At 30.7% G+C, this 25,680-nt stretch overlaps 2 protein-coding genes across 5 annotated transcripts; both read left to right on the forward strand.

Moving 5' to 3' along the window:
- The first annotated feature begins 7,699 nt into the window (after positions 1-7,699).
- LOC141450364 (uncharacterized) lies at positions 7,700-14,694 on the forward strand. 4 transcript variants are annotated; one of them, XM_074120731.1, is made up of 8 exons: positions 7,700-7,801; positions 10,272-10,430; positions 11,749-11,973; positions 12,085-12,251; positions 12,352-12,543; positions 13,348-13,566; positions 13,654-13,743; positions 14,516-14,694. In XM_074120731.1, the coding sequence occupies exons 1-4, from the start codon at positions 7,714-7,716 to the stop codon at positions 12,120-12,122; spliced, it is 510 nt and encodes a 169-aa protein (XP_073976832.1). In that variant the 5' UTR covers positions 7,700-7,713; the 3' UTR covers positions 12,123-12,251; positions 12,352-12,543; positions 13,348-13,566; positions 13,654-13,743; positions 14,516-14,694. The 4 variants fall into 4 exon arrangements, with proteins under 4 accessions (XP_073976832.1, XP_073976839.1, XP_073976849.1 ...); XM_074120738.1 differs by having other exon boundaries at positions 13,654-13,731; XM_074120748.1 differs by having other exon boundaries at positions 13,654-13,718.
- Positions 12,199-24,547, forward strand: LOC141448735 (uncharacterized). The gene is made up of 9 exons (XM_074117316.1): positions 12,199-12,208; positions 13,348-13,566; positions 13,654-13,731; positions 17,574-17,792; positions 17,871-17,969; positions 18,226-18,294; positions 18,374-19,542; positions 20,217-21,266; positions 21,448-24,547. The coding sequence occupies exons 1-7, from the start codon at positions 12,199-12,201 to the stop codon at positions 18,415-18,417; spliced, it is 738 nt and encodes a 245-aa protein (XP_073973417.1). The 3' UTR covers positions 18,418-19,542; positions 20,217-21,266; positions 21,448-24,547.
- Positions 24,548-25,680: the final 1,133 nt, after the last annotated feature.

Genomic DNA, 25,680 nt, shown 5'->3' on the forward strand with positions numbered 1-25,680 from the left:
ACAGAACGCATACAAAAGTAAACTAAAAAAAAAAGTCGTGAACTACTTCAAAGTGGTCAACTCCGTCGTATACTACTTCAAAAAGTAAGAAAGATGTGCTGTATTTCAAGATATCAATGGGCATAGCTTCACCATAGACGAGTTAGTGGCCATGCTGACGTCTTCTCTGATCAACTATTACTCAGCATACCTCACATCAGTGAGTCAACAGATAATCTTGCCAAACTTGCTTTATTCTGCAGACTTGCCAAACCAAACTTGCCTATTCTCCAGAAGAAGAATGATTGCTATCTTTACTTGCTCTTAGCGTTTTATATCTTAGTGTTCAGGTCAGTTGTTAGTGTACTGCACTTCCCCCTCGCGGGAGTTCTGGGTTCTAGTCCTTCTGCCTGCCATTGTTTTTTTTTTTTTTTTCTAGGAACCGCTTACCGTCTGCTGTCTGGTGACGGATACTGTTGTCTGTAACACTGTCCTGAGACCAGTAGGGCATTAAAAAAGATTGAGTATGCGAATACCCCAGTATCGCGCCCTTATTTAAAAAAAATAAACTAACTAATGAACATAAATTTATTATTATTATTTTCTTATATTTTAGGTAATGCTATCAACGGTCAATATAGTCAAAAAGTGGGCAACTTTAGTTGCAATCAGTGCGGTAAAGTGTACACCTTACTTTGCAATCTATCAAGACATCAACGATACGAATGCGGAGTAGAACCGAAATTTGTTTGCCCCTACTGTCCGCACAGAGCTAAGAGGAAATCAAATTTACAACGTCACGTATTCGTTAATCATCTGACCAGACTCCTATAAGAACTTCAAAATTTTTTTTTTGTGGTTGCTCTTGTGTGTGTGTGTGTTGTGTTTGAACAGTTTTTATTTTTATTAATATATTTAGTTTTAAAGAAAGTGGTTTTATAATTTTTAAAAAGAAAATAGTTTCCATTGCTTTTTTTTTTAATTTTTTTCGTTCAACACTCTGGAAGCAAGTTCTCAAATATCTGAATGAAATGCAATTGTTACAGATAGAATTATTTCTTTAAATTAATTATTTTGTTCATTATTTATTTAAATTACTTGTTAGTGAGTTATAACTTAATTTTAATTTTTATAATCAATTTATGTGAAAGGAAGAAAACAATAATCAGGGAGAACCTCAAATAATGCTTTAATGTTTTCTTCTTTAATTAATTTTCATCATATAATTATATTTTTTAAATTAATTTTTTTGTTATATTTTTACTACTTGACAGTAGCGATTAATTGTATTAAGTGTCATTCCAAGGGCATTAATTTTTTTTTTTTAAATTGTTCTAAATAAAATACTTATTTTTGTTACAAACTTAAAGCGACTTCTTATTTATTTTTTCAATAACTGTATTGGTAACAGTTTATTTAGTTTTTCTCTTTGAATAGATATTACTTGTTTCTATTATTCTAATATATTTCATCTATTGCAGTGAAGCTTATGAATAAATTTATTTTATTCTTTAAATGGAAAAGAAATCGGTTCTCTTAGACATAATTAATAGTTTTGGGATATTTTTAAAAAATTATAGAAATGTTCTCGTGACAAACCAAACTATTTAATAGTAAAAAAAGTCTTTTCCGAAATATTTTCTCAGCTTTGATTTATTAATTTGCTGATTTCTTGTTAGGATTGTCGCTACATCATCCAAAAGTGTATGTCCAATGTCTTTCTCCAATGTCTTTCAAACATTCCTTTTATATCTTCTTAGTTTTTGTTTAGCTATTATAGTTGAATTATAAGTCTTAGTATTTGTTACTCTTCTTTTTAAAGCCACTGAAGAAGATTTTGGGATTTTTTGTATTATTATTTTTATGAAAGAAACATATCTGGTGTTTCATTCTTGAAACTGACTGGATCAGTCGGGTTCACGACGCAATATCTTCATTTAATCCGATCGGATTCGACGTATTTCTAACATATGTTTGTTTTTTTTTTTGTTTTTTTGTGGTGTTAGTTGGTTCTTTTCGCGCTGTAGCTTATTTGTAAATTGTTTAAGGAATTGTTAAATCGAGTCGCTATTTCTTTTCACAGCAAGCTGACGATTAAAGTTATTAGTCATAACATTCTCTAATTTTTTGTCCGCATTCGGAACGTCTCGTTCCTACAAACAGGGTTCTGTCACATTATTCGACATTGTTATCTATCTTCCTTTAGCTGTCTCTGCTGCTGGGGAGCTTAGCTACTGCATGTTTTTTTTTTTTTCTTATATTTTTATAAATAATTTCTTTGACTGCCTGTTCATTTAAAAAATATGGTTGCCGGCTGTTTCATTGTTTATTTATAGCAATTAAAGTGGTTTATTTTAATTTTTCCAATTCAAATTTTGTGTTTACTGTTTCAATGACCGCCTGCAAAATGTCAGGTATGGTTTGTTACATCCAATAACTATCTTCTTATAAGTTATATAATTTTTTTTTGTAACTATTTTTAATGGTTCAGAGTTATTTTGTTTATATTGTACAAATATCTTGATGGAACAGATAATATAATTTGGTTTTTCTGCTTTCTTATTCTGTTTTAGATTTTGCAGCACCAAAGAGACATTATTGTTCCGTTTGTTTTAAAGGTTATGGTAAGAAGAGTAACCTAAATCGCCATATACGATACGAATGTGTTGGTAAAGTGCCACAGTTTCAGTGTCCTCAATGTTTATGTCGTCTAAAAAGGAAAGAACATTTACAACGCCACATGATCTTTCAACATCAACTTCGATTATTTTAGCTGTGGATTTTTTTTTTTGTTTTTTTAACGAATCATCATTGTATTGACAAAGATAGAATGTATTGATATCTTATTTTGGAGGAAATGTGGGCAACGTATTATCTTAAACATTAAATTATTTAATTTCTGTAATTATTTGATTGGCGTTCAAAAGACTATGTTTATTTTTTATTGATTGCTTTAACAAAAATTGAATCAACCAAGTGTTCATTAAGAGCGATTCTGGTTTAAACACAAACCACACGTACAATTTTTGTTAAAATTACTGGCACTAATGTAAAATTTACTGAAAAATGAATTCGTACGAAATGTAAGTAAAAGTTTAAGACGTTTTGCTGCCAAATGGACAATTTTTTTTTAAAGCATTTGGTTTTGACCAAGTATTTCATGATCATTGTTGCATTCCATGGGAAGAATAATTGAAGAGGAGAGTGCGTGAAGTGTGGACCAGACAATTTACCCAAAATTTGCTTTTGTCTGTTCATTTGTACTTAATTGGGGCCACTTTTTTAGTTTATTGGGTAATCAGTTCAGAAAACTTGAGACAATTGAGAAAATTATGTGATTCAGCTGTGGTTTTATATGTATCAAATTCAATTTAACAAAAATTAAGATTAATCTTTCATCTCTTCTTTGTTGGCCTTTCAACCCATCAACTTCAAACTCTTCAACCATTCCGAGTCACCCGTTTTCACCTTCACCCTTCCAATTCCCTGAAGTTCAGCCAACATCACTTGCTAGGTCTACCTCAATTTCTCTCTTACCTCCAGCCTGGCCAGTGAACACTCTCTTGGGGGATTCTTTCCTTCTTCAAACTCCTTTGCTTTTTACCAATGCCAACAATTCCTGCTCTAAGTAAAATTCCAGCAGTTTGAGATTGGATCTCATTCTCCATTTGTCATCCACTCACAAGGGACCAAATACATTACTGAGAAATCTTCTTCTTCCAGAATTCAGACTTTTTCTAATCTGGATTCTCTAACTTTTTGTCCAAAACTCGGTGCTTCCAGCTACCGAACCAGTAGCACCTATTTTACAACTACAATCCAGGCCTCAAGTTTCACGAAAATGTAAAAATACTTTTAGTTACCTCTTTTTACTGTTAATATCAGCTTCATTTTGGTTTCATTCCCCACTAGTCCAATTCCCATGGTGGATACTGCGAAAAAAAAGAAGAGTTTTTCTTTAAATTTTAAACAAAACTGCTCTGAATTTATTTACACTTAGACATAGCCAAAAAGACATTATTGAAGAATTGCTACTGAAAGTGTTATTCATCAATAACTTTTGTAATATTGGAAATGAACATTTCTCATTTAGCCTTCATTCTATTTTGTTCCTAGAACAGAATCACTAATTTTACTACCTTCTTAACTATGTTGACGTACTGATTATTACTAAACTTAGGCTAATGCCTGAAACCAGCTACAGAACCAAACAAATCTAGGCTTATTTCTGGTGAGAATCCTTTAGTTACATCGGACTGTAAGAAAAAAAAACACTTTTGAGTCTAGAGCTCTTACCAAAGAGTTACCTTCTACTAATTTTATTGCCCAAGAAAGAGGGTATATTAGGCTAATTATATCTTCTATTCAGTTTTCTACCTTTACAAAACACTTAACGTGCTGTCTCGTCCGTAATTGTAACTTTTTATTTATTCCAAAATTTGAAGGAAATCACATTTATGAAAGAATTCCATTATTTCATTTTTAGAATTATTTTTTACAGTAGAATTAAGGTCTTAATTTTTTAAGTCACCGGACTTATGTTCCTAAATTTTTTTACATTCCTAGGTTTTTTTTCTTTACTCCTAAATAACTTTGCTTTTTTCTTAATTAATTTGATTTAGTAAATTTTATTTCCATATTTTTGATAACCTATACATTCCTCAAAAAGAGAGAGAAAAAAAATAAAATTTCAAGTCGTGATATGTATTCTAAATATTTATGACTAATTTGTCGTAAGTTTTATAATTTTTTGTTTTTGTTTTATAAATTAAGCAAGTATTTTTTTCGATTTGAATAAAAATTCCATATTTTAGGATATAATAAAAAAGTCATTTTGTAGATCAAACATTCTTAACCATTAAGTCATTTATAATTTTTACTAATTAAGTAGTTATTTAAAATATAAATTTTACCATTAATGTGTACTTTTATTTTTTTAGTTAAAAATGTAATTCTTAAATTATTTAATTTTTTTTTTTGTAATTATTTAAGATTGTATTCTTTATTTTTTGTGTTTAGTACTTAAGTTTTTAGTGTTTTTTTAAAAGAGGATTATAAGTTGTTTTTATATTCCTTATTATTTTCTTTTGATATTATGTTGATAAAAACTGGATATCCAAAATAATGAAGTTTTTGTATTGAAACTCTTTATTACCAAAATTGGGCCTATTTTTAAGTGGTTTTTTTTTTTTTTTGCAAAATTAAGGGGTAATTTAGTGCAGGGGTGGGCAACCTTTTTCTGTAAAGGGCCACATAAGGGTATTGGTTTATTACCGAGGACCGCAAAAGGTTATTGGTTTATTACCGAGAGCCGCAGTATATATATATTTCTTTTTATATTTATTTCGGGTTCTTATGTATTAATTGTTTTTATCTATTTAAAATACAGATTATTAATTAAAATGAAATTTATTAACAAATCAACAAAAAAATGGCATTAGAGACTTCTATGAAATTGCTTCATATCTTCCTTCATCATTTTTTCTATTAAAAGCCAGACGAAATAAAAATAATGCGATTGCATTCACATATATATATATACATATATATCACCATAAAATAAAATAACTAGAGAAGAAGCGAAAATCCGTAGCTTTGACGGCGACAACACGCTTTGTGTCGGTGTAAAAATGGCGTACTAAAAAAGTCGAGTGATCATACAAAGAAAGAGCGCGGATTACTAATCTAAAGATTTGAACGCTGAGACAATAATTGTACTAGCGAAAATTACCAAACTTTATTAACAACAAATTTGAAATATTATATTATTTAAATTTTTATTATTTGCCGTTTTGTGCCGCGGGCCGCTGGAATATGTTAAAAGGGCCGCACGTTGCCCACCCCTGATTTAGTGGGCTTACTGGTGGGTTCAATTTCAGATAATTTTTTTTTTTTTTTATTTATTTAGTTTTCAATAAAATATTCAAAGAAAGAAATGTAAATAAGGTGAGTAAAAAATCTTCTATTGTAGCATCGTATTTATGAATAATTAATTTATTTAGTAGTTCATATAGATGGTAGTTAGTTTTGTATTAAGTAGTGATGAATAAGTTCGTTAGTTTTTTTAATGACACAGTTCAGAATATTTCATACGGGTTTCTGGGAGCATTTTGGGCGGGCATATTGTATTTTGTGGAAAAAGGTGAAAAAAAGGTTCATTCAGTATTGTCTTCCTCTAAGACCCTTGAGGACTTCAAGGAGAATGGTTCAGCTGCTGATTTATTGACACAAAATTGAATTTTTTTTTTTTTAAAAAAAAAGCAAGATTGAATTTAAAAACTATCTCTTTTCGTTAAATAATTCCTTAATACTAGAAATCGAATTTTATTCCGGACACCCAAATATAAAAAAGCTCGAGTTACATTACCCTTAAAAATAATAATTAAAAAAAAAAAAAATAAACTGAAATTCACTAGCTGCCATCACTTTCTCTGTCTTAAGAAATATAAAGTACAACTTTAGTCTCTATTTGTGATTATATTGCCATTTTATCACACGGTTGCAGAAAAGAGAAGGAAGTATTATATCTTAAAACAGTATTTTATGTTGGCATTAATTCATTTTGTAAAATATTATGAACAGTAATGTTTTCAAAAAAATTTTTTTGTGTGTGTGTGCCATTTAAAACGGAAGGAAGCTTAAAATCTTTCGATTCTTATGTTAATGGTGAAAATTTGTTTTGTTAAAAATTTTTGGGATAAACGGATTTTTGATTTTTCTCCCCTGCTTGTAGAAAAACAAATTTATTTACAGGAATAAGAATGATCGATATAATTTGTCATCATTTTAGTATCTTTTTTTCTTTTCCAATTGTGGGATTACGATTTTAATAGAATGAAAATATTTGTTTTTCTTTATTTTTCAATTTTTCTATTTTGTTTTGTTGAAAAATAAATAATTTGGTCATTTTTTGTTTTGTTTAATCAACCTGTTTGATTTAGTTCACTTTTCATTTTTTCCTTTTTTGACATCTGTTTTATAGCAGAGTTATTGTTTGAATTAGATGAGAGGGAAGAAGAATATAGTATTTAAATTTGGTTTTTATTCAAGTTTCGCATCCTATCATCTGTGTGGGTTACACTGTAACGAGAAAGTTTTAGTTTTTCAATAAGTAAATTATATGTTGTAACAGGTAGGCAGAATTGAATTACATAATTACAGCTCCCCAGGTTGTCTCCATATTGAAGAATAAAAGTATTTGTTAAAATCTTCGTAAAGAATTTGCGGGAATGATTCGATGAAGTCTAAACGCGGTGGTGGTACAGAATGTTGTGGATTGTACCACTATGATACTTTTAATTAAAGTTTTCAAATGTATATCCCGTTTATTTTTCTTATTAGATATTTTTTTTTTTTTCAAAATCAGCGCTTTCCCTATCTACCATGTAGATACGCCTTGTGATGCTCGCCGACAAAGTGCTTTAATATAGCTAGCTTCATTCTTACAGGCCAGCAAAAAGCACTACGATACTTTTAGATCAGGCTGGTAGGGCCTTAGCTTTACTCGAGCGCTGAAAGGGGTCTCGATTTCCCTACCTCACTCATTGTTTAAATAAAAACGGTACTGAGAATAATTAAAAAAAAAAAAAAACCTAAAAGAACTTCATTTTCGAAAAAGTGTAATTGTAAATAATGGCAATAACTCTGCTTGGTTATAAATATATACACCAATAAATGTGAATGTATAAAATATTTAAATAAAATTGAGGTTAATTTGTAGGTGGCTGTTATACAATGCAGAGTTCACGATTTGTCTGTATGAAATGTGGTAAATCATATGCGAGAAAACATCATCTAACTAGGCATCAAACATACGAATGCGGTAAGGAACCTCAATTTCAATGCCCGCACTGTCCATATCGTGCTAAATTAAAGGATTCACTCAAATCACATATATATATTAAGCATCTCCAAATAAAGGATATGAAAAAGTAATTATTAATCTTTAATTTTATTCAATAATTACTTCTTCTTTCCCTCAATCCTCTTTAATTATGGAGAAGCAGTCCCAATGCACCGGTTCCTGACCTGTGTTATCCTTCTTATCCCCTCTGTGAATCCTATCCTGCCAGGTTATTTTTCAATGTAATTCTTGTATTTAAAACGAGAACTCTTCTAGCATCTGTTTGTACCTACGTCGGTTTTCTATCCTCGTAATCCTGTTGTTGAATTCGCCACGTTAACTGCATAATAAGTTCCTATCTAATCGCCACTTTTTCTAATGCAATCCTTACTTTTACCGAGGAGGTTATGTCTTAAAAAACCGCTACCTTATCTATTATTTTGCTGGCTTGCTTGTTTAGGACCTTGCACTTTTAGGACATGAAAGAGGTCAGAGTGTTCTCGCAGCTGCACAAGCTTAATCCCCTATTCCCGCTTTCCAATAAGAATGGTTCCGATCTAAATGGGTTTCCACTAATAGAAAACGCTGTTAGCCTTCTTTTCTCTATTCAGAATCTTCTGGTCAATTTCGTCACCATTGGTAACTGGCTCCAAGTACCCAATGTCTCTGTGGTAGTTTGTTGAACTGCATAGAAATGTTTGTTCCCTTCTAGTGCACATGATCTTACTCTTGAAAGTATTGATAATCAATGAGCGTAGCTCTTCCCATGATTCTATAACTCCTGTGAACTGCCATCCAGCACCATCGTTGAACAGCAAAGTCAGCGCTTATGCTCATTATATTTTTGCCAGTATCCACTTATGGTTCTAGAAGTCGTTGGCTTAAATATCTTCTTTATCATAAACAGAAGCTGGTTTGAGAAGTTTTCCAGCTTTACTTCTTTCAGCAGTTGGAAAATTACAGATTCCTTTCCATTTAGCCTTACTTTATGCTTCTGGTACACCAATTTCATCTTTTTACCTACCACAGTTAGCTATATTAACTGCCTGGATCCGACACCAATGCAGCCTGCAGATCCAAGTAAACAGCCATTGGGTACTTATATTTCCAACCAATTCCTTTTGTAACAGCATTCCCAAAGAGAATGGAAGTCCTGATTTTGTCTGCCATATGCTCTTCTTATTCTTCTTTCACCAATCTTCTAAGCCTTTTCCTAAAGTCTACTATCTATCCCTATAATTATTTCAGTTCCTTTGTTTCAACATCTTCTGTTTTATTATTCGCACTTTTAGATTTATCTATTGTTCTTTTTATGTACCATTCTTTTTGAAAGTAACCACCAAATATAACTTTTAGTAATGTTTGTTTTAGCTATTTATTTTGTTCAACTAGTCAATTATTAGTGTTTTTTTGCACACTTCTTATTTTATTTTATGTTTAGTGAAGAGTTTGTTAATTTTTTTTGTGTTAATAAAATTATATTTAATTTTGGTGGATTTCTTTTATTTACCACTACAGTAAGGCTCTGTTATTAGTTTTGTGAAATTTATAAATTACCAAGAAATTAGGTGGTAATTAAGTCAAATTTTTTAGAACAATTTATTTGAAGTAAGGGCGCACCTAATTTTCTGATATGTTCTTTTAAACAAAATATTTTTTTTTTTTTTGCACACCATTCTTTAACTAAGCGTTATGGTGATGGAGAAAAGATTGTAAGACCAATCAGAAGAAATGTGGGTGTCTAGTCTAAACATTCCTCTATGTTCATTCTGAAATCCTAAATATTAAATCCTTCATTAGGGCGAGCGATGATCTTATCCAAAATTCTTGCTTCACTAATGCAACCATCAAAGCATGGACGACAGAATTAGTGGGTAGGTACCACGGGCTAAAGTAGCCGAAAAACTTCATAATTAAGGTACTTGCCTAAATTTTAAGTAAGCAGACTGAGAAAACCCAAACTTTGCATGGGTTCAGTAGCAGATAACTTGGCTGGCTTCTGTCAGACAGAGAAGTAAAGGGTGACAGCAGGCATGGTTGACCTTGAACATCACAGAGTTCGGCTATTCGGAGAAAACTCCAGATTCCAAAAAACGACTGTGATGAGACATGGCGGGAGAAGATTATCTGAATGGTGGGTGCCACAATTAGACTTAAAAAGCACTGAGATGTAGGGTGTTTACTGCCAACTCGTAGCACCCTAAACTGTTCTTAAAAAAAACAGAAGTGATAAAGAAAGGGACTAGTTGTTGTTCTGTTGCTAATGTATGCGCACAGTTTGGAATTCAGAATTTTGTCGGAGTGAATGAGATGTCCACCTTCGAATAGGAAGTAGTAAGTAATCTCTTTAAGATTTTTAATTTAACGTGAGCAGCAATTAATAGTTTAAATTAAATAATTAGTTATGTTGATTTTAATGTTTTTATGTACATATTTTCTTTTCTTTTAGGCAATCACGATTCATCCAAAAATAGATCACCTTATGTTTGCCCACGTTGTGGCCGCTCTTATAAATATCCATCTGGTATAAGTGTTCACATGAGATACGAATGTGGTGTTGAACCAAAATTTCGATGCTACTATTGTCCATATAAGGCGAAACAGAAAAGTAATTTCAAAAGGCATCTTTATGTTAAACATTCAGCGCAACATGTGAATCTATAAAATTGATGTTTTTCGTAGAGAGTGTTACAAATTTGTATACTGTTGTTAATAGTGTGTTTGTAATATTAAACTGCTTTTTTTTGGTACCTACCTTTGTTAACTTTAATTTATATTGGCAATAATTCGAAAATGAAATTGTTATTGTTACTGTCATTATTATTAAGAAAATTTTCAAATTGTAAACCACTTTGGCACTTTGCCAATGCTTTCCTTTTTGAGCACCAATTTGTTGGATTGTAGTCTCACAATGGATGAAAATTTAAAGGCTATTTAATGCTTTTTAAACAAACCTATTTTTTAAATTAATGAATTTCTCTAATCATGTTACGCATGTTACCAATAAATGAGTGCTTAATATCTCTCTCACTCTCTCTCTTTTAATTTATTACAAATTAGACTTAAGAAGGTTTTGGGCATAACTCAAAATGGCTGCACAGGATTGGTTAAGTTCGAACTGTGGGGGAAATAGGAGAGAGTAGTAATTAACTGCTTGAAATTTATAGTGTTCTTTATCTTAACATTTTACCGCTTCAGGATCTGCGCTCGGAGGTTGATATTGGATAAATCTTTCTCATTCCACTACCACCACTGTGTATCCTGATTTCCTGATGAGGCACCTCAAAGGTGTCCGAAACGAGGAATAGTTAATGATTTCATTAAGAATAGAAATTATTTTCTTTTATGGGCTAACAGTTACATGGGGAAGAAGCCTACTGGAGCTAACTATTTATATGTGCCTTTCCTTAGCGATTAATCCTACAAAACAACTCCTTATTTTTTTCTATCTTTGATCAAGATTATTCTGATTTTAAATCTCCCATTTTTCATCTTCATCTCTTTCAGATGTTTAATGGTTACGCATGGTATTATTTATTAGTGGCGACTCTAGCTTTCTATTTTCTTCTAGTTTCTGTTTCAAAAGCTACTATTACTAATTCTCTATTTTATTCATTAATTTATTTTATGTTCAAATGTTTAATTTAAACATGTAACACTAAATTAAAAATATATATATATATATATATATAATTACTTGTTTGTTTCAGTACTGTTCGCTTACGCTAGGTATTTTATTTATTTTAAACAAATACCGCATGTTAAGCCAAGTTATATTGTGATTTCTCAGTTATTATTGATTATTTTAAAAATATTTTAAGATTTTTCTAGAAATATTTAAACAAAAAAAAACATGTAAAAGTACACCTAGATGTTTCTGTTTTAAATAGATTTATTTTCCTGCTATTTATTCTATTTTTGATTAGCAGGCGGAGCTCGTTGCAGACGGCCCTCATATAAATGCGATGGTTGTCATAAACGTTTCACCACAATCGATAATCTTACTCGGCATACGGTTGACTGTAAATATTATCAACGTATCTATGAATGTCCATACTGTGATTTTACGACGAGTCGTTTGAATGGTTTCAAGAAACATTTGGCCGACTTTTGTTGTAAACAAGGAGGAGTCGAGGGAGAATTTGCTATCAGTAAGTATGAACGGATTTTTTTTTGTTTTTTTTTGTTTTTAATTATTAAACTGTAGTAATATTTTCTGTATACTGTAGTATGTTAACAATATTGTCCTTGAATTCTTTCAGATAATGGAAACAGCGAGAGTTCAGTATTACTGCCATGATACTGTTAAAAATTCTCTAAAAATATTCAACTGGTCTCATGTGTTTTTTTAGGAACATATCAAATTTTTTGTACAAATGAATAATGGTAACTAGTAAATAGTGGCTAAAACATCAAGACAATTTAATGAGTAAGAAGAATTCTTTATTAAACAAATTTTTTTATAAATAATTTTAAGGTTTTAATTAAATAAAGTGTAATTGCTAATTTTAAATTATTATTTGCCATAGAAAATCTATCTTCATTCATTCAAACGAACACAGTTAAACGAAGAGTTTTATCTGAAGAAACCGAAAATGTTAACAAATGATGATGATGATGAAACCAAAAAATAGTTGATCCTACCTCAATTCCATCCTCATATTTTATTCTTAAATTTACTTTAGCCATTATTTATTTATATTTTGTTCTGAATTTTAAGAGTAAGGGACTGAATTTATCAAAATTTATTTCGTTTTAATTAACTAATAAAGAAAATCTAGAAATTTATATATTTTTGTAATTACTGATGTAATTTTGTTTATTTATTTAATAATCATCTTTTAATGAAAGATATTGTTAATTTTGTTGATTCAATTAAATAAAAAAAAGTATCTAAAATTTTCTTTATTGTTTTACGTTGAAATAATTGTTATTATTATGAGTTTAATTATTCATAAATACAAAAGAGTTCTTGAGAAAATATTTTAAAGTAAAGCAACTATATTATTAGTATAGCAAAAAAATAATAATGTTTAAGGAAGACAACCCTAAAACATTCTTCTGAATCTAATGTATTTGACTGGTACATTATTATTACAAAGCTTCTGTAATAACATAATTTATATTAGTTAAATTGGTCTTAAATTCTGGTTTAAATTTAGGCAGTTGCAAGTTACGTATTTTTTTCCTTTCTTTTTTGGTGCTTCCTCATTTTGAAAATCGGGGTGATAATTTCGTTAATTTTTGTTCTTTTTCTTTTAAAAACTCTGGTTTAGGTATCTTTTTTCTAGGATCATTTTTTGCTGCCAACAATTGTTTTACATTTTTGAATTCTTAGCCAACAATTTATTGCTTTATTTTATGAGTTTGAACATTTGAGAATTAGTTATGTGTAAAAAGTTGTTAAAGAATTCTTAAACTGCAATATTAGTTAAGGTATAAAAGAGAGAAAAGTAAGTGGAAGGTCTTTAGTTAAACTTTTACTTACAGTTGTTACCTTTTGTTTTTTTTTTTTTTACTTTCAGACACCGCTCGATGTAAACGTCCCTCATATAATTGCGATGGATGTCATAAAAATTTTGCATCAATAATTAGCCTAACACGACATAAAGTGGACTGTAAATACTATCAATGTATTTACGAATGCCCATATTGTGATTTTACTAGCAGCTTAAAAGGTTTTAAAAAACATGTAGTCAATGTACACAGTAAACAAGTAATTATTCAAGAAGAATCCGTCAAAAGTAAGAAAAATTATTGTTCTTTTTTTGATTTGTTCTTAGAATAAATAAAAGGGTTATTATATTTAAGGGTTTAATTTTAATTTTTAGGTCCTTCATTGGAACCTGAAAGACCTGGCACATCAGAGAGCAAAACTGTCACCTACCAGCCATTGGTATTACCAGCAAGTAATATTACGAGTAAATAATTTGATTAGTACAAATGAAAATAGTAGATGCACCTTTTTTTTTTATCGATTTCTTTTTATAGCTTAAAGTGAATGAATTTATCTCCAGTCTGATGATGGTAGTCACTTAGAAGTGCGGCTGGATCTCAGAATGTTGTGAAATATCTAAAATTGAAATTAAATTTTATAATTAAAACTGACTTAATGATTATTCTACTTTCAGACTTAAACTCTGGGGTTAAATAAAATTTAAATCTCAGAAAATTAAACCTTTCCAAATTAAAAGACTTCGTCAATTAACAGATGCTCTTATCATGTATCCAATTTCACCCTCCCAAGACCAAATTTCTTACATAATTCTGCAACTTTCCTCCGAAGTTAGTAATCTGAAATACAGTGGTATAATAACTTTTCTCTTCAAGACAATCGCGGCCATAACAATGCGCGTAACAGATTTATCAATTGTGCTTTAAAGAATGTAAACATAAAATAAATTGTCAAAAGTAAAATTGGAAATGAACATTATTAAAATGAAAAACATTATAATCATATTAGGGAAGGGATTAGCTATGAGGTTAGCATGCTGGACTCCCACGCGGAGGTCCCGGGTTCGAATCCAGCTGCTAACCCTTAGATTTTCTCTTCCTAGGAGCTTCTTACAGCTCACTGTCCGGAGGCCGGCAGTGCACTGGAAAAAGCTCCAAGCGCTAATAACCTCAGCTGTTGATGCGCAAAAAAAAAAAAAAAAAAAAAATTATAATCATATTTTTTAAAAATTATTTCAGATAGTATTCACCAACAAATTTCAGCATTTTTGCCGCAACCAGCCAGCCTAAAAATGAAATTTCCTTTTAAATGTCCCATGTGCGTTTATAGAACACAGAAGCTTCAAACATTAGAGAAACATATCCAACTGATACATGCAAAAATGGTACAAGTAGCAGAGACCACTGAGGAGAAATAGGTAAGGTAATGGTGTTAATTTGCAATATTAACATTTTCAAAGTTTTTGCGGTGCCCCCTCACCAAAACACTCTTTTGTGTGTATTGAATATGTATTACCAAAACTGGATATATATATAAAAATACAAAAAACTGAGAGCTCAAACTGGAATCTGACTAATAGTCATTAAGGTGTTGCTATAGCCAAGCGGTTAGATGCGAGATCCACAATACTAAGATTTGGTACTGGGTTTGATTCACAATCTAGACCACTGGTTCCCAAAGTGGTCCCTACGGACCCCCAGGGGTCCCCGGTATCATTCAGGGGGTCCGTGGAAAATTAAAATTGATTTGGGGGTCCCTGAACAACGTCAAGGGGTCCGCGCAAGGTTCAATATAAAAAAATAACTGTGATCCATTTTTATTATTATGGAAATTAGAAACTAACAAGGTGACCAATTAAATTTAATCAAAATTAAAAGCGTTATATCTGCGTTTGTTGCAAAACGTTTTCTGTAAAAACCAAACTTGGGAAGAGGAGAATGTTCTCAGTTTCCAAATCTTTCGAAATTGCAAAATAGAGATGAAGATTTGCTTGCTCATTGTCGAACACTTAACGGCTCTTCATGCATACCTTAACCAAAGATTACTCGTGGGGATTTGCGGTAGCTACTCACTAACATTGAGCCGGATATAAATACACTCATAACATCTCATCACGTTCATCCAAATTATTAATTTTATTTTAAACAAAAGTTATAATTTCAATAAATACTTCTTCAACAAAATGTTTTTTTAAATTTGTAATTTTTAGACTATGCATTTATGTAGCTTTTTCACTTGGGGGTCCGTGGGTAAGTTTTGACTATACAAAGGGGTCCATGGGCAAGTTTTGACTATAAAAAGGAGTCCAGAGGCAAGTTTTGACTATAAAAAGGGGGATCAAAGGCAAGTTTTGACTATAAAAAGGGGTCCATAGGCAAGTTTTGACTATACAAAGGGGTCCATGGGTCAGAAAAGTTTAGGAACCACTGATCTAGACCTTGGATTTTAATTTAATGTTCAACATATGAGAATTTTATAGTAAAGTTTCTAGTCGCATCAGTGTGCGTTACCTAATTTGGTACTTAGACCTAAAACTCTCCTGTAAAAATAGGGAATCCTGCCATTAAATGAGCCATTCACTGCACAACTCGATTAACTCCATAAAACAAAGAGTGAAGAAATGCGATGAAATAATGTTCATGTTTTTTTTTTTTTTTTTAAATCAAGTTAAATTAAAGTTTTTTGATGTGGCGGATTTCGTTATCAAATTGTGATGTCGTGAATAGAATTGAGTTAGCAAATACAATATTCATTCATTTCAAAATTGATAAAATAGGAGAATAGGAAGGCTTGCACTGCATGTCTTCATTCATAATAGAACATGCCCCTCACTTAAATAGATTCTCTGTTATTTGTTCCAGAGTCTATTTAAAAAAAAGTGCTGAAGAAGATCTAATTGAAGAAAACGCATCTGCATTACTTTGCGGTATTGAATCACTATCACATCGTCAAGAACTTGCTCAAAACTTTGGTTTTTTAGTTTAGCTCACATTCTGTGCAAAGGATTTTTTGTAATTTTGTTGTTTGAGCTTTTATTATAATGCCATTTTAATATTTACATTTAACTTATGCTATATTTGTTACATTAAAGTTTTAAACTTTGATTTTCTTGTTAAATCCAGATTAGAAAAATTTAAACTAGTGTTGTTTAGGAAGATTGCTTGGTGAAATTTATAAATCTTTTGGTATTTTTAAAAAAAAAACTTATTAGAATAAGTGTTTTATGTGTAGATTTATTCTTTATTATAATATTATATAAATTTATTCTTGTTCTACATATTTTTTTGTTGGCATCCCAATCTTATGACCTCGTTTTATAATTTTAGCTAATTTATAATACGCTATTCCATCAAACCTATATATATTTTTATAAATAATGGATTAAAACCCAAAATATTCTTACAAGAACTTTTCAATAACTTTTTGGTCTTTCAAAAATTGTAAGCTTAATCCTATATTATTACTTTTTTCTTGTAATTAAGGCAGTTCGTCATTGTAAGATCACTGTCGCCCTGAGCGTTATCAGTATTTTAACTTCTCCAACTACTTTCTTTTCACCTCATTCACATTCACAAAGAAGTAACCTTCATTTAAAGGAGCTAACCATGCTTTCACTTCATTCTGACTTCTATGCAGTCATTGCGGACCTGCAGCAAACTTTTCTACTAATACCACTGGTATACAAAGAAAAAGGGAAATTCAAAATAAAGTCTAAAAATCCCCGGGACAAAGCTTCCACACTAGGAAATATTAATTATCCTCTGGTTTAATCAAATCATTGATCATTTGCTTCTGTTCTGGTGACAGATTCCCATGATTTTACATTAGCTTAGAATCCGCATTAACGTAGACATAGAACCAAAACAACGTAACGGATTTACAACATACCGTCTCCCGTCGTTACAGATTACTTACATCATCAAAAAATGTAACACCTCATGTTACACCTCCAAACGGCATTTGCCCCATAATTAACGCGAAATACGTCAAAAGACTTAATAATATCTCTCCATGAAAAATGTTATTTTCTTCTACTTGGTCATTCTAATCAATTAATTCATCAGTTCCCAGCGTCTGAATCTTGATTAATCCTTAGACAGTCTAACGATTTGCTCTCAGAAAATAGTCTTCACTAAAGTATTATCTCAATACAGAAATAATGACCTCACACTTATGCCTCTACACTTTATATTGTTCTGCAATTGTAAGTTTCTTCATACAAAATATATAATAATAAAGATCAGTCGTTTAAAATTTTACTCAAGATATCATTCATGCTGTTACTTTTATTTACAGGCACCATTCTAACCAGTAGCCTTCCATTGTATAAGTGTGTTGGATGTCATAAATGTTTTAAGACAGTTGATATTCTAAGTGAACATACGGTGGATTGTAAATATTATAAATATGTCTTCAAATGTCCACATTGTGAATTTACAAGTCGTTTAGAAGGTTTTAAAAGACATGTAGCCCAAGTACATGGTAAACAAGTTATTGTGGCAAAAGGAATTAAAAGTAAATATTTATAAGAAGAAATGGTAAATTAGTTATTAGATTTGCTGAAGAAAACAATAATTTTTATTTTTATTTTAGAATTTTCCTCTGAGAGTGAATTTAACACTTTTGCAGAAATGAGCAAAAATGCTAAATACAAACCATTGATTCTACAGGGAAAAAAATCGATAAATAATCGTAAGTATTTTTATTTATCACATTTTTCTTGTGAAAAAGATTTGGGGCAAGTTTAGACGGATATTTCTTGGACTTGACTTGTATTTTTAGTCTACTTTTTTTTTTAGATACTTATCCATTGTCCTTGTAAAATGGTCCTTATTTCAGCAAATTGTGCAAAAATAAAATTACTCCTTAGTTTCTTTCTAAATAGGTATTTTCTTTCATTGACTTCTCAATGGAAAAAGAGGAATTTAATATTATCTAATTTTTTCAGCTGCATTTTCAAGTTCATCGCCAGTCTTACAAGAAGAGCCGAATGAAGAAGCTGATAATAAAGTGAATGGTAAGTGCCATATATATTTTTGAAATAAACGTGCACAAGTATTTTTAAAATTAAAGTTATTTTTGTTATAAATTTCCAGATTATCTTGGCAGTGAAATTACGGTGTCCACAACCAAGAATTAAATTCTTCAAAATAATAACTGGAAATTGGATACAGAAACCAACAGCATGAATGAAATTTGAAGAGATGATTTGCTTTTTATCTTGTTTTTTATTTTATTTTATTTTTTAATGGAATATTTTGGATTTTATCAATTTTTCAAGATAATTTTTTTTTTTAAATAAGTTTTGCCCTTCTTTATGTTGACTGTAGTTATATTTATTAGGACATGCTGTAAGCTCCTTGATCTTTCAATTGAAAATCAAAAGTAATTTTTTATATTATTTTATGTAATTAACAATAATAATGTTGAGAATAGAAACATCTGGTGCGGATCTTCGCAAAATCTTCTTCTTACCCCTTGATGAAGTGTACTTGATGAACGTTTCTTGATAGTGCTTGAATGTTTGGGCCAAAAAGACGGTTGACTTATGTATTACACATGTTCTACCATAATGAAAGCATAACCTTCAGGAGATAATACCTGGAACTCTAAGATGAGACGAACCGAGAAAGATTTCCAGTACTTCAATGAAACTGATGGAAAGATGTTTTACTATTTTCTCCATTCTAATCATTAATGATTAATATGCAACTACTTTTATATTTATACACTTATAAACATTTGCAGGTACTATGCCATGTTTTAGGAAACTATGTAAGGGAAACGCCTAAATCCTATAAAAACTGATTTTAAAACAAGGATTAAGGGGAAAGCCTTGGACTTTAATCTTGGGTGCAGGAAGATGGTTTGATAAAGTAGTGGGTTCTATTTAGTTAGCACCAACATATATAATCTTAATTCAAATACTCTCTTTCAGTAATTTGTTTCCCATATTTCTTTTTTGGAACAATTCTTTGTTTTTATTTGATTTTTCTTTTGTTTTTGTTATTTTTAGGCTCAAATGAAAGATTTTTCTGTAGAAAATGTGGTAAAAGTTATAAATACAAACGGGGACTTAGTTACCATGAGAAATATGAATGTGGTCTGCCCGCCTCGTTCAGCTGTTCCCAATGTCCACACAGGTCACATCGTCTGTCTAACCTAAAGAAGCACATCTTCTGCAAACATGGGCAATTGGCTGACTGTGCCAATCATTCTGATTACAAAATTGAATTAGATTGATGTTTTATGTCTTTTTAAAAAGGTTAAAACTTTTGGTAATTTTACTTTTATTATTTTTATTGTATTTATTATAGTTGAGTTTTATAGATGCTATATGTTTTACTCAACCATTCCAAATTATAAATAATAAAACCTTATTTATTTAGTACAATTTTCAATTAAATTTCCCTGAGAAAATGTTCAGTTAAAAATGTTTGGACTCCATAAAGGGCAAAGCAACTAAGAAAATCAGTTTTGTGTTTATCATAACAAACTAATAAATCGAACTAGTTTTTTAGTTGACTGGTTTCTAATAAAGTGGTAGTTAAGGTTGATCGATTCTTAACAAAACTAATTGCGACATCCTCCCAAGTCTTTCTATGATTTTTCGTCTTTTTAGTAATAGCGACACACTCACACCTAGAAACAAATCTGCACGATTCCTGATACTCAAGGAGTCTCCTTAGATATCAAAGAATACGAGAAAATAGAAGGAACTTGTGTTTTCCTAACTTATTAAAGGAAAATTATCGGAAAAATAATCCGTTTTTTTTTTCTTGATCTTCAAAATGATATAAAATACATTTCTGGATTCTTTTTGACTAGCCCTAACATATTTATTGAAATTAAAGGTTCATTTGTTTGTAATTCTTTTATTTTCTCTCTTTTTCCTAGAACAGTTCTTTGTCTTTATTTGATTCTTTTTGTTATTTTTAGGCTTCAATGAAAGGTTTATTTGTAGAAAATGTGGTAAAAGTTATAAATATAAAGGAGGTCTTCGATACCATGAGAAATATGAATGTGGTCTGCCCGCCTCGTTTGGATGTCCCCAATGTCCACACAGGACACATCGTCTGGCTAGCCTAAAGAAGCACATCTTCTGCAAACATGGGCAATTGATTGACAGAATCAATCATTCTGATAACAATATGAATTAGATTGATTTTTTTGTCTCATGTAATGGAATTTTTTTCTTTTATTACCATTGTTTAAATTTTATTTGTTACAGTTGAGTTATTATAAGTTGGTGTTTACAAAACTATTCCAAATTATAAATAATAAAACCTTATTTTAAACTATTTTTTTTGATCGGCTAATATTTGTAAAGATGATCCAATTAACTACTATTATTAATTCCGCTCTGGCGGTACACATGCTAACAAAATTGGGAACGATTTCTTTGTTTTAGTTAGCTACAGTTTTTGGCTCACAATATTTGTCTTCAGAATAAACTGTTAAATTGAATAAATCGAAGGTTTCTGCTTTGTGCTTTATCACTTTTTTTTTTTTTTTTGGAATAAATGAATTAGATGAGCCAAAGTTTAGCGTTTAAGGTTCGCTAAAACTAAACAGGTTCATATAAGGTATGTGTGTAGTTCGAAGAGTTGTTTTGACAAGGTAGAATGGCCGCGGTGCCAACAAGATCCCTGAAAAATGGCAATCTATATTCCCCCTTCTCATAATGTATTTATTTGATTGTAAAATAAGCAAAATTATTGTCTGAGGTCATTGCTGTACAGTACGATTAAGTCAAGATTTGCTATTAATTTTTCAGTTGAATGAATCTGCCTACATCTTTCATAACCTGCCCTTTCACATACCAGCGTATTTCTTTTGGACTATTTCCTTTAGTTTTCTTTTGGCATAGCGTAAGGATAAATTAAACATTGTTACAGGTTTCATCCAGAGAATTTCTTTCAGGCAATCAATCGCGTTGTGATTTCCATTTATGCCCAAACTGGAATTATGGATCTTTTCTAAATATTGGTCAGTCGCAATTTTAAATGTAACCCTTATAAGAGCATACGTTAAATTTATTTTATTTAGTACGAGAATTTAAGCTCCGTTTATTTGAGAGTGAATATGCTCGTACAAAGTATAATAAAACTTATTACATTGTGATATTTTCTAGTAACATATGTTTAATAGAAATAAATTACACTTGCAGGTATCCTAGATGAATTGGATTGTGCAGGTTGTGGTAAATCCTATAAACATAGAAGTTCACTAGCTCACCATTTAAGATTTGAATGCGGCAAAGCACCGCAGTTTTTTTGCCCATTCTGTCCGTTTATGTCTCTCTATAGAGGAAGTCTTCATAAGCATCTTCGACGTAAACATGCGGCTAAAGCTTCAGAATTACGCCTATTTATAAAACAAGGAAAATTACTATGAGTATTTCTTTTTTTTGCTATAAAAATAAATGGTTATCACCAGAATAGTCATTGTTAATGGTCGGTGTAACCTAAATATATAATGTTAAAATAATTACAGCCAAAGATTTGTATGTTAAGGATGTTAATTGTTGGAGAATAATTAACGTTTTGATTTCACTTGGCAATAAAAGATTGCTGGAATCTCACCTTATGTCTAGTTAATTAATGCTTCAAAATAAATTTTTATAACTAAAGTTGCGGCAAATGAAATCAGAAAATGTTTACATCATGAAGAGAAATTTGTTATTTGATTTCTTTCTTCTAATAAACTGAAACGAATCAACTAGCAAAGCCATGATTAGACTAAAGACTTCGATCTTGGATCTTGAAAATGGCAATGAACGAGGTGAATTTAAAAGTTGACCTCGTTTATTGTCATTAGACAATATTTTATAATAAAATTCCAAAAAATTAAACATTAAATGTTTTCCAATCTAGGAGCTTCTTATAGTAGCTCAACTCTCCGCTGATGGACAGTGTTTTCTGAAACAAGAGGACACTGTCCGGATGCCCGGTAGTTTAAATAAAGAAGACTCCAGGCGCCAATGACAAATCTCCAGATGTTGAGGCGCCTTAATTTTAAATAAAAGTATTCATTAATTCTTCATGTAATCATGTGAATAACTAAATAAATGTTTCTTATAAAATATTTCCACAAATGTTTTCATTATAAATTCAAAACCTTCGTACTCATCATTTTGTTAGATTTTGGTTTACATGAGATTGAGTAGTAAAAATAAGTTTAGGGAGATTGGAAGCAGTTCCAATTAGAATCTAAAGGAGGGCTAAATTATAATTATCACAAGAAGAGTCTTGTAGTCTCATTATTATTTAAAATGTTGCAAATTATCTTTTTGGAAAGAAAACATTTATTTGAGAAAATTCAATTTCATTTTAGATCTAGTATAGGATTTTCAGCAGTTTTAGAATTCTGCAGGGAAATCTGCCTCTCTAAATAAGATACCCTTTTTTTTTGTTTTTTGCTAACACGTTTCGAGTTGGCCAACTATTATTCTCGAAATTCTGTATTAAATTGAAACCTTGCATGATATTTCAGGTATTCTGCAATCTATACATGATTATAAAATAAATTTCCTCAGTGTGTGTATTTGGTACATTGAAAATCAAGTTTTTAAGAAATTAATGAGTGTTTTTTTGCTAATTTCTCAGGAAAAGTATTGGGAAACTAAATTTTCCTTCGGAATGAGTTACAGAACGGTTTAATCAAGAAATATCTTTGATGTAATGGGTTGATGTAAAGTGTATGGCTAATAGCCATCGGAACCAACACAGATCTTGAAGAATGAAGAGTGAGACATTCTCTTGCTTTCAACCAATAACTTTTCAAATAAATTATATGGGTTTTCCGTAAAATTGGATGCCAAAATGGAAATCAATCTCATGAAAACCGCTTATTAAAAATTTATATATTTTTATTTAAAAACCAAAAACAAAGAAAAATAAGAAAAAGTATATATATTGGCTAACTTATTATTTACAGGTTACCAAACGGTTACCAGAGTGACATATCAATGTATCTGGTGTAGGAGAAATTACAAACACAGGCGTTCCTTGAATTATCACCTAAAATATGCATGTGATAAAAGACTGATTGCAAAGAAATAGCAGAATGGCTTTAATTTCTTTGGAATTTAAGTATTGAAACTAAATTTGCAAAGTATACTGATAAAATTTTATTATTTATTGTTATTAAGTAGCCTTCTCATAAAAGAAATGTATTATTAAAATTATTTTAATCAATTAATTTTATCGTAAATATATTTTCTGTTTGTATTAAAATGTATTTTCAAGAGGTACATGATGTAACTCAAAAAAAAATATTTTTAGCACATTTAAGTGTGATCATTATTTTGTGTATGGTTTGAAAAATGACTGCAAATTTACAGTATTTTTTGTACTTCGTTATGTTGTTATTGCATGCATGGACCAAGTAGTTTTCCTTTATCAACGTTCCTGTTTTTCAGCTCACTATTATCGAATATCAAATTTCTGTGGTTCCGAAGTGCTCTCCAGTTATCCGCGGGGTTTTTTTCGACTCCAAAAAAAAAAAAAAAACTACCAAAATTGTAATCTTAACTTTCCCAAGGAGAGAATAGAATTTAGGTTAAGCTGAGCGTGCGTATTCAGTCGCTATTTTGTTTGTAGTTCCGACTTTTCATAGGTGCATTATGTGCAAGCCCTGGTGTAAATTTATGCTGCATTAAATAGACGCCGAGTTTCAAAGTTGATGAAAAAATTTGAGACTTCTCCAACCTTTTACATATATCGTGGGAGCGTGGAATGGATTTCAGAAGTGATTACTGCTTAAGTAAGAGACAATCAATGTCAAGCTCAATTGCTTCAGATCACCATCTTTTTTGTTTGGTTCTATTTAATTTCTTTTTTTGAGAGATATTGTAAGTAAATTTTCAGCATCCTTATCCATCAATGAGACTGTCGGCTCCTGTCTGAATGGTAACCATTGTCCATCTTTTTTTTTGGGTTACTGATTCATTAATAAAAAAAATGGAAGAAGGTTTTTTACCAATTTCAGTTCTGGTTTTACACTTACACTTGCCAAGCTTTGGACCGAGGGTTTAAATCATCTTCAGGGCTTATACTTATTAACAACTGCTTCCACATTCTTAATATCCTGACGGTCAGGATAGATACAGTCAGGACAGAAGATACTGTAATCTTTAATGTTAACAATTTAAATAGTTAATCAGCATAAACCGTGAAGATTATCTAGTCCCACCGTTGAAAGCTTGGCAAAAAATAAATAAATAATTAGAACTGAAATTGGCACCAATCTTCCTTCCATTTGGAAAACTTGTGTTTGGAATCTGGAAACTACTTGCAATGGTGGAAATCAAAGCGTGGAACAAAATTTAAATTTTTGATCTAAGAAAACTAAAGTAGTAACTACTTTCTCTTTTTGTTGGGTTTTGGTTTCTCACAGTGTTTTAAATAGTAATTATTGATTTCTTAGCCATTTGTGGAGATTTTATTTTAGAATTTCAATAAATTTGGAAGTTTTGTGCTTCAGTATTGTATATTTTATTTTAAAAATTTACTAAAATTTATGTTTGAACTGTTGGCTATTTCATTTAATAAATACAATATATCTTTGTTATTCATTTGTGTGGGCTGGGTCAATTTGTTTTATTGTAATTTACAATAATTTGAACTTTCTTGTTGTTTATTGTTTGTTTCTTTTAGTTTACACTTAATTATATTGAGATGTGCACCCTGATTAAAAAAAAAAAAAAAAATACAACTTTACAGATAAGAAGTCCCAACTCAACTTTATATCGTTATGTTATTGAATACAGATGACTGTTCTAAAGTAGAAGTGTGTGACTTTCCTTTTTTAAGCTCAAAACACTTAACTAATCACCATGGTTCTGAAAACAAGCCTGTTTTGTGGTCGCCAAAGTCCCTTTAAGTTACTGCTTTTAATAATTTTTTGTTTTTTAGTTGTAAGCACATCAGCATTTAAGTCACGCAATGTCGGTCTCCAGGATTCTCTGGTTACTCTTTACTCCGTCAAAACACGAAAACTTTCCTCTACTTTTTCAAGTTTTTCACAAGTTTAACGTATACAATGTTTATTATGAAATATTTTTCTATTAAAATGTACTTTACGGGCTACAGAAAGGTGCTAATCTAAACTCTATTTTAGTACTTACAACGACATTACTTTCTGTGTATTATTAAGAATTAGTACCAAATTTTATGAAAATCACATCCGAAAGACTCCTCCACGAGGAAAATTTCAATTATCGTACTTGAGTTTTGACTGAAAGAAACAGTTTTCTACTCACCATGTATGTAAAAAACGGAACCATGCCACTGATTGGTCTCAAGTAGAAACACATAATAGAAAGTACTCTATGTAATGGAGACTGAAACTGCTGTAATAGCTGAGAAATAAATTTGGAAAAAACCACTGCCCTAACATA

This window comes from Rhodnius prolixus, unplaced genomic scaffold, assembly GCF_049639745.1.
Source record: "Rhodnius prolixus isolate KJV_2025 unplaced genomic scaffold, Rpr scaffold_1, whole genome shotgun sequence".
In the NCBI taxonomy this organism is placed as follows: domain Eukaryota; kingdom Metazoa; phylum Arthropoda; class Insecta; order Hemiptera; family Reduviidae; genus Rhodnius; species Rhodnius prolixus.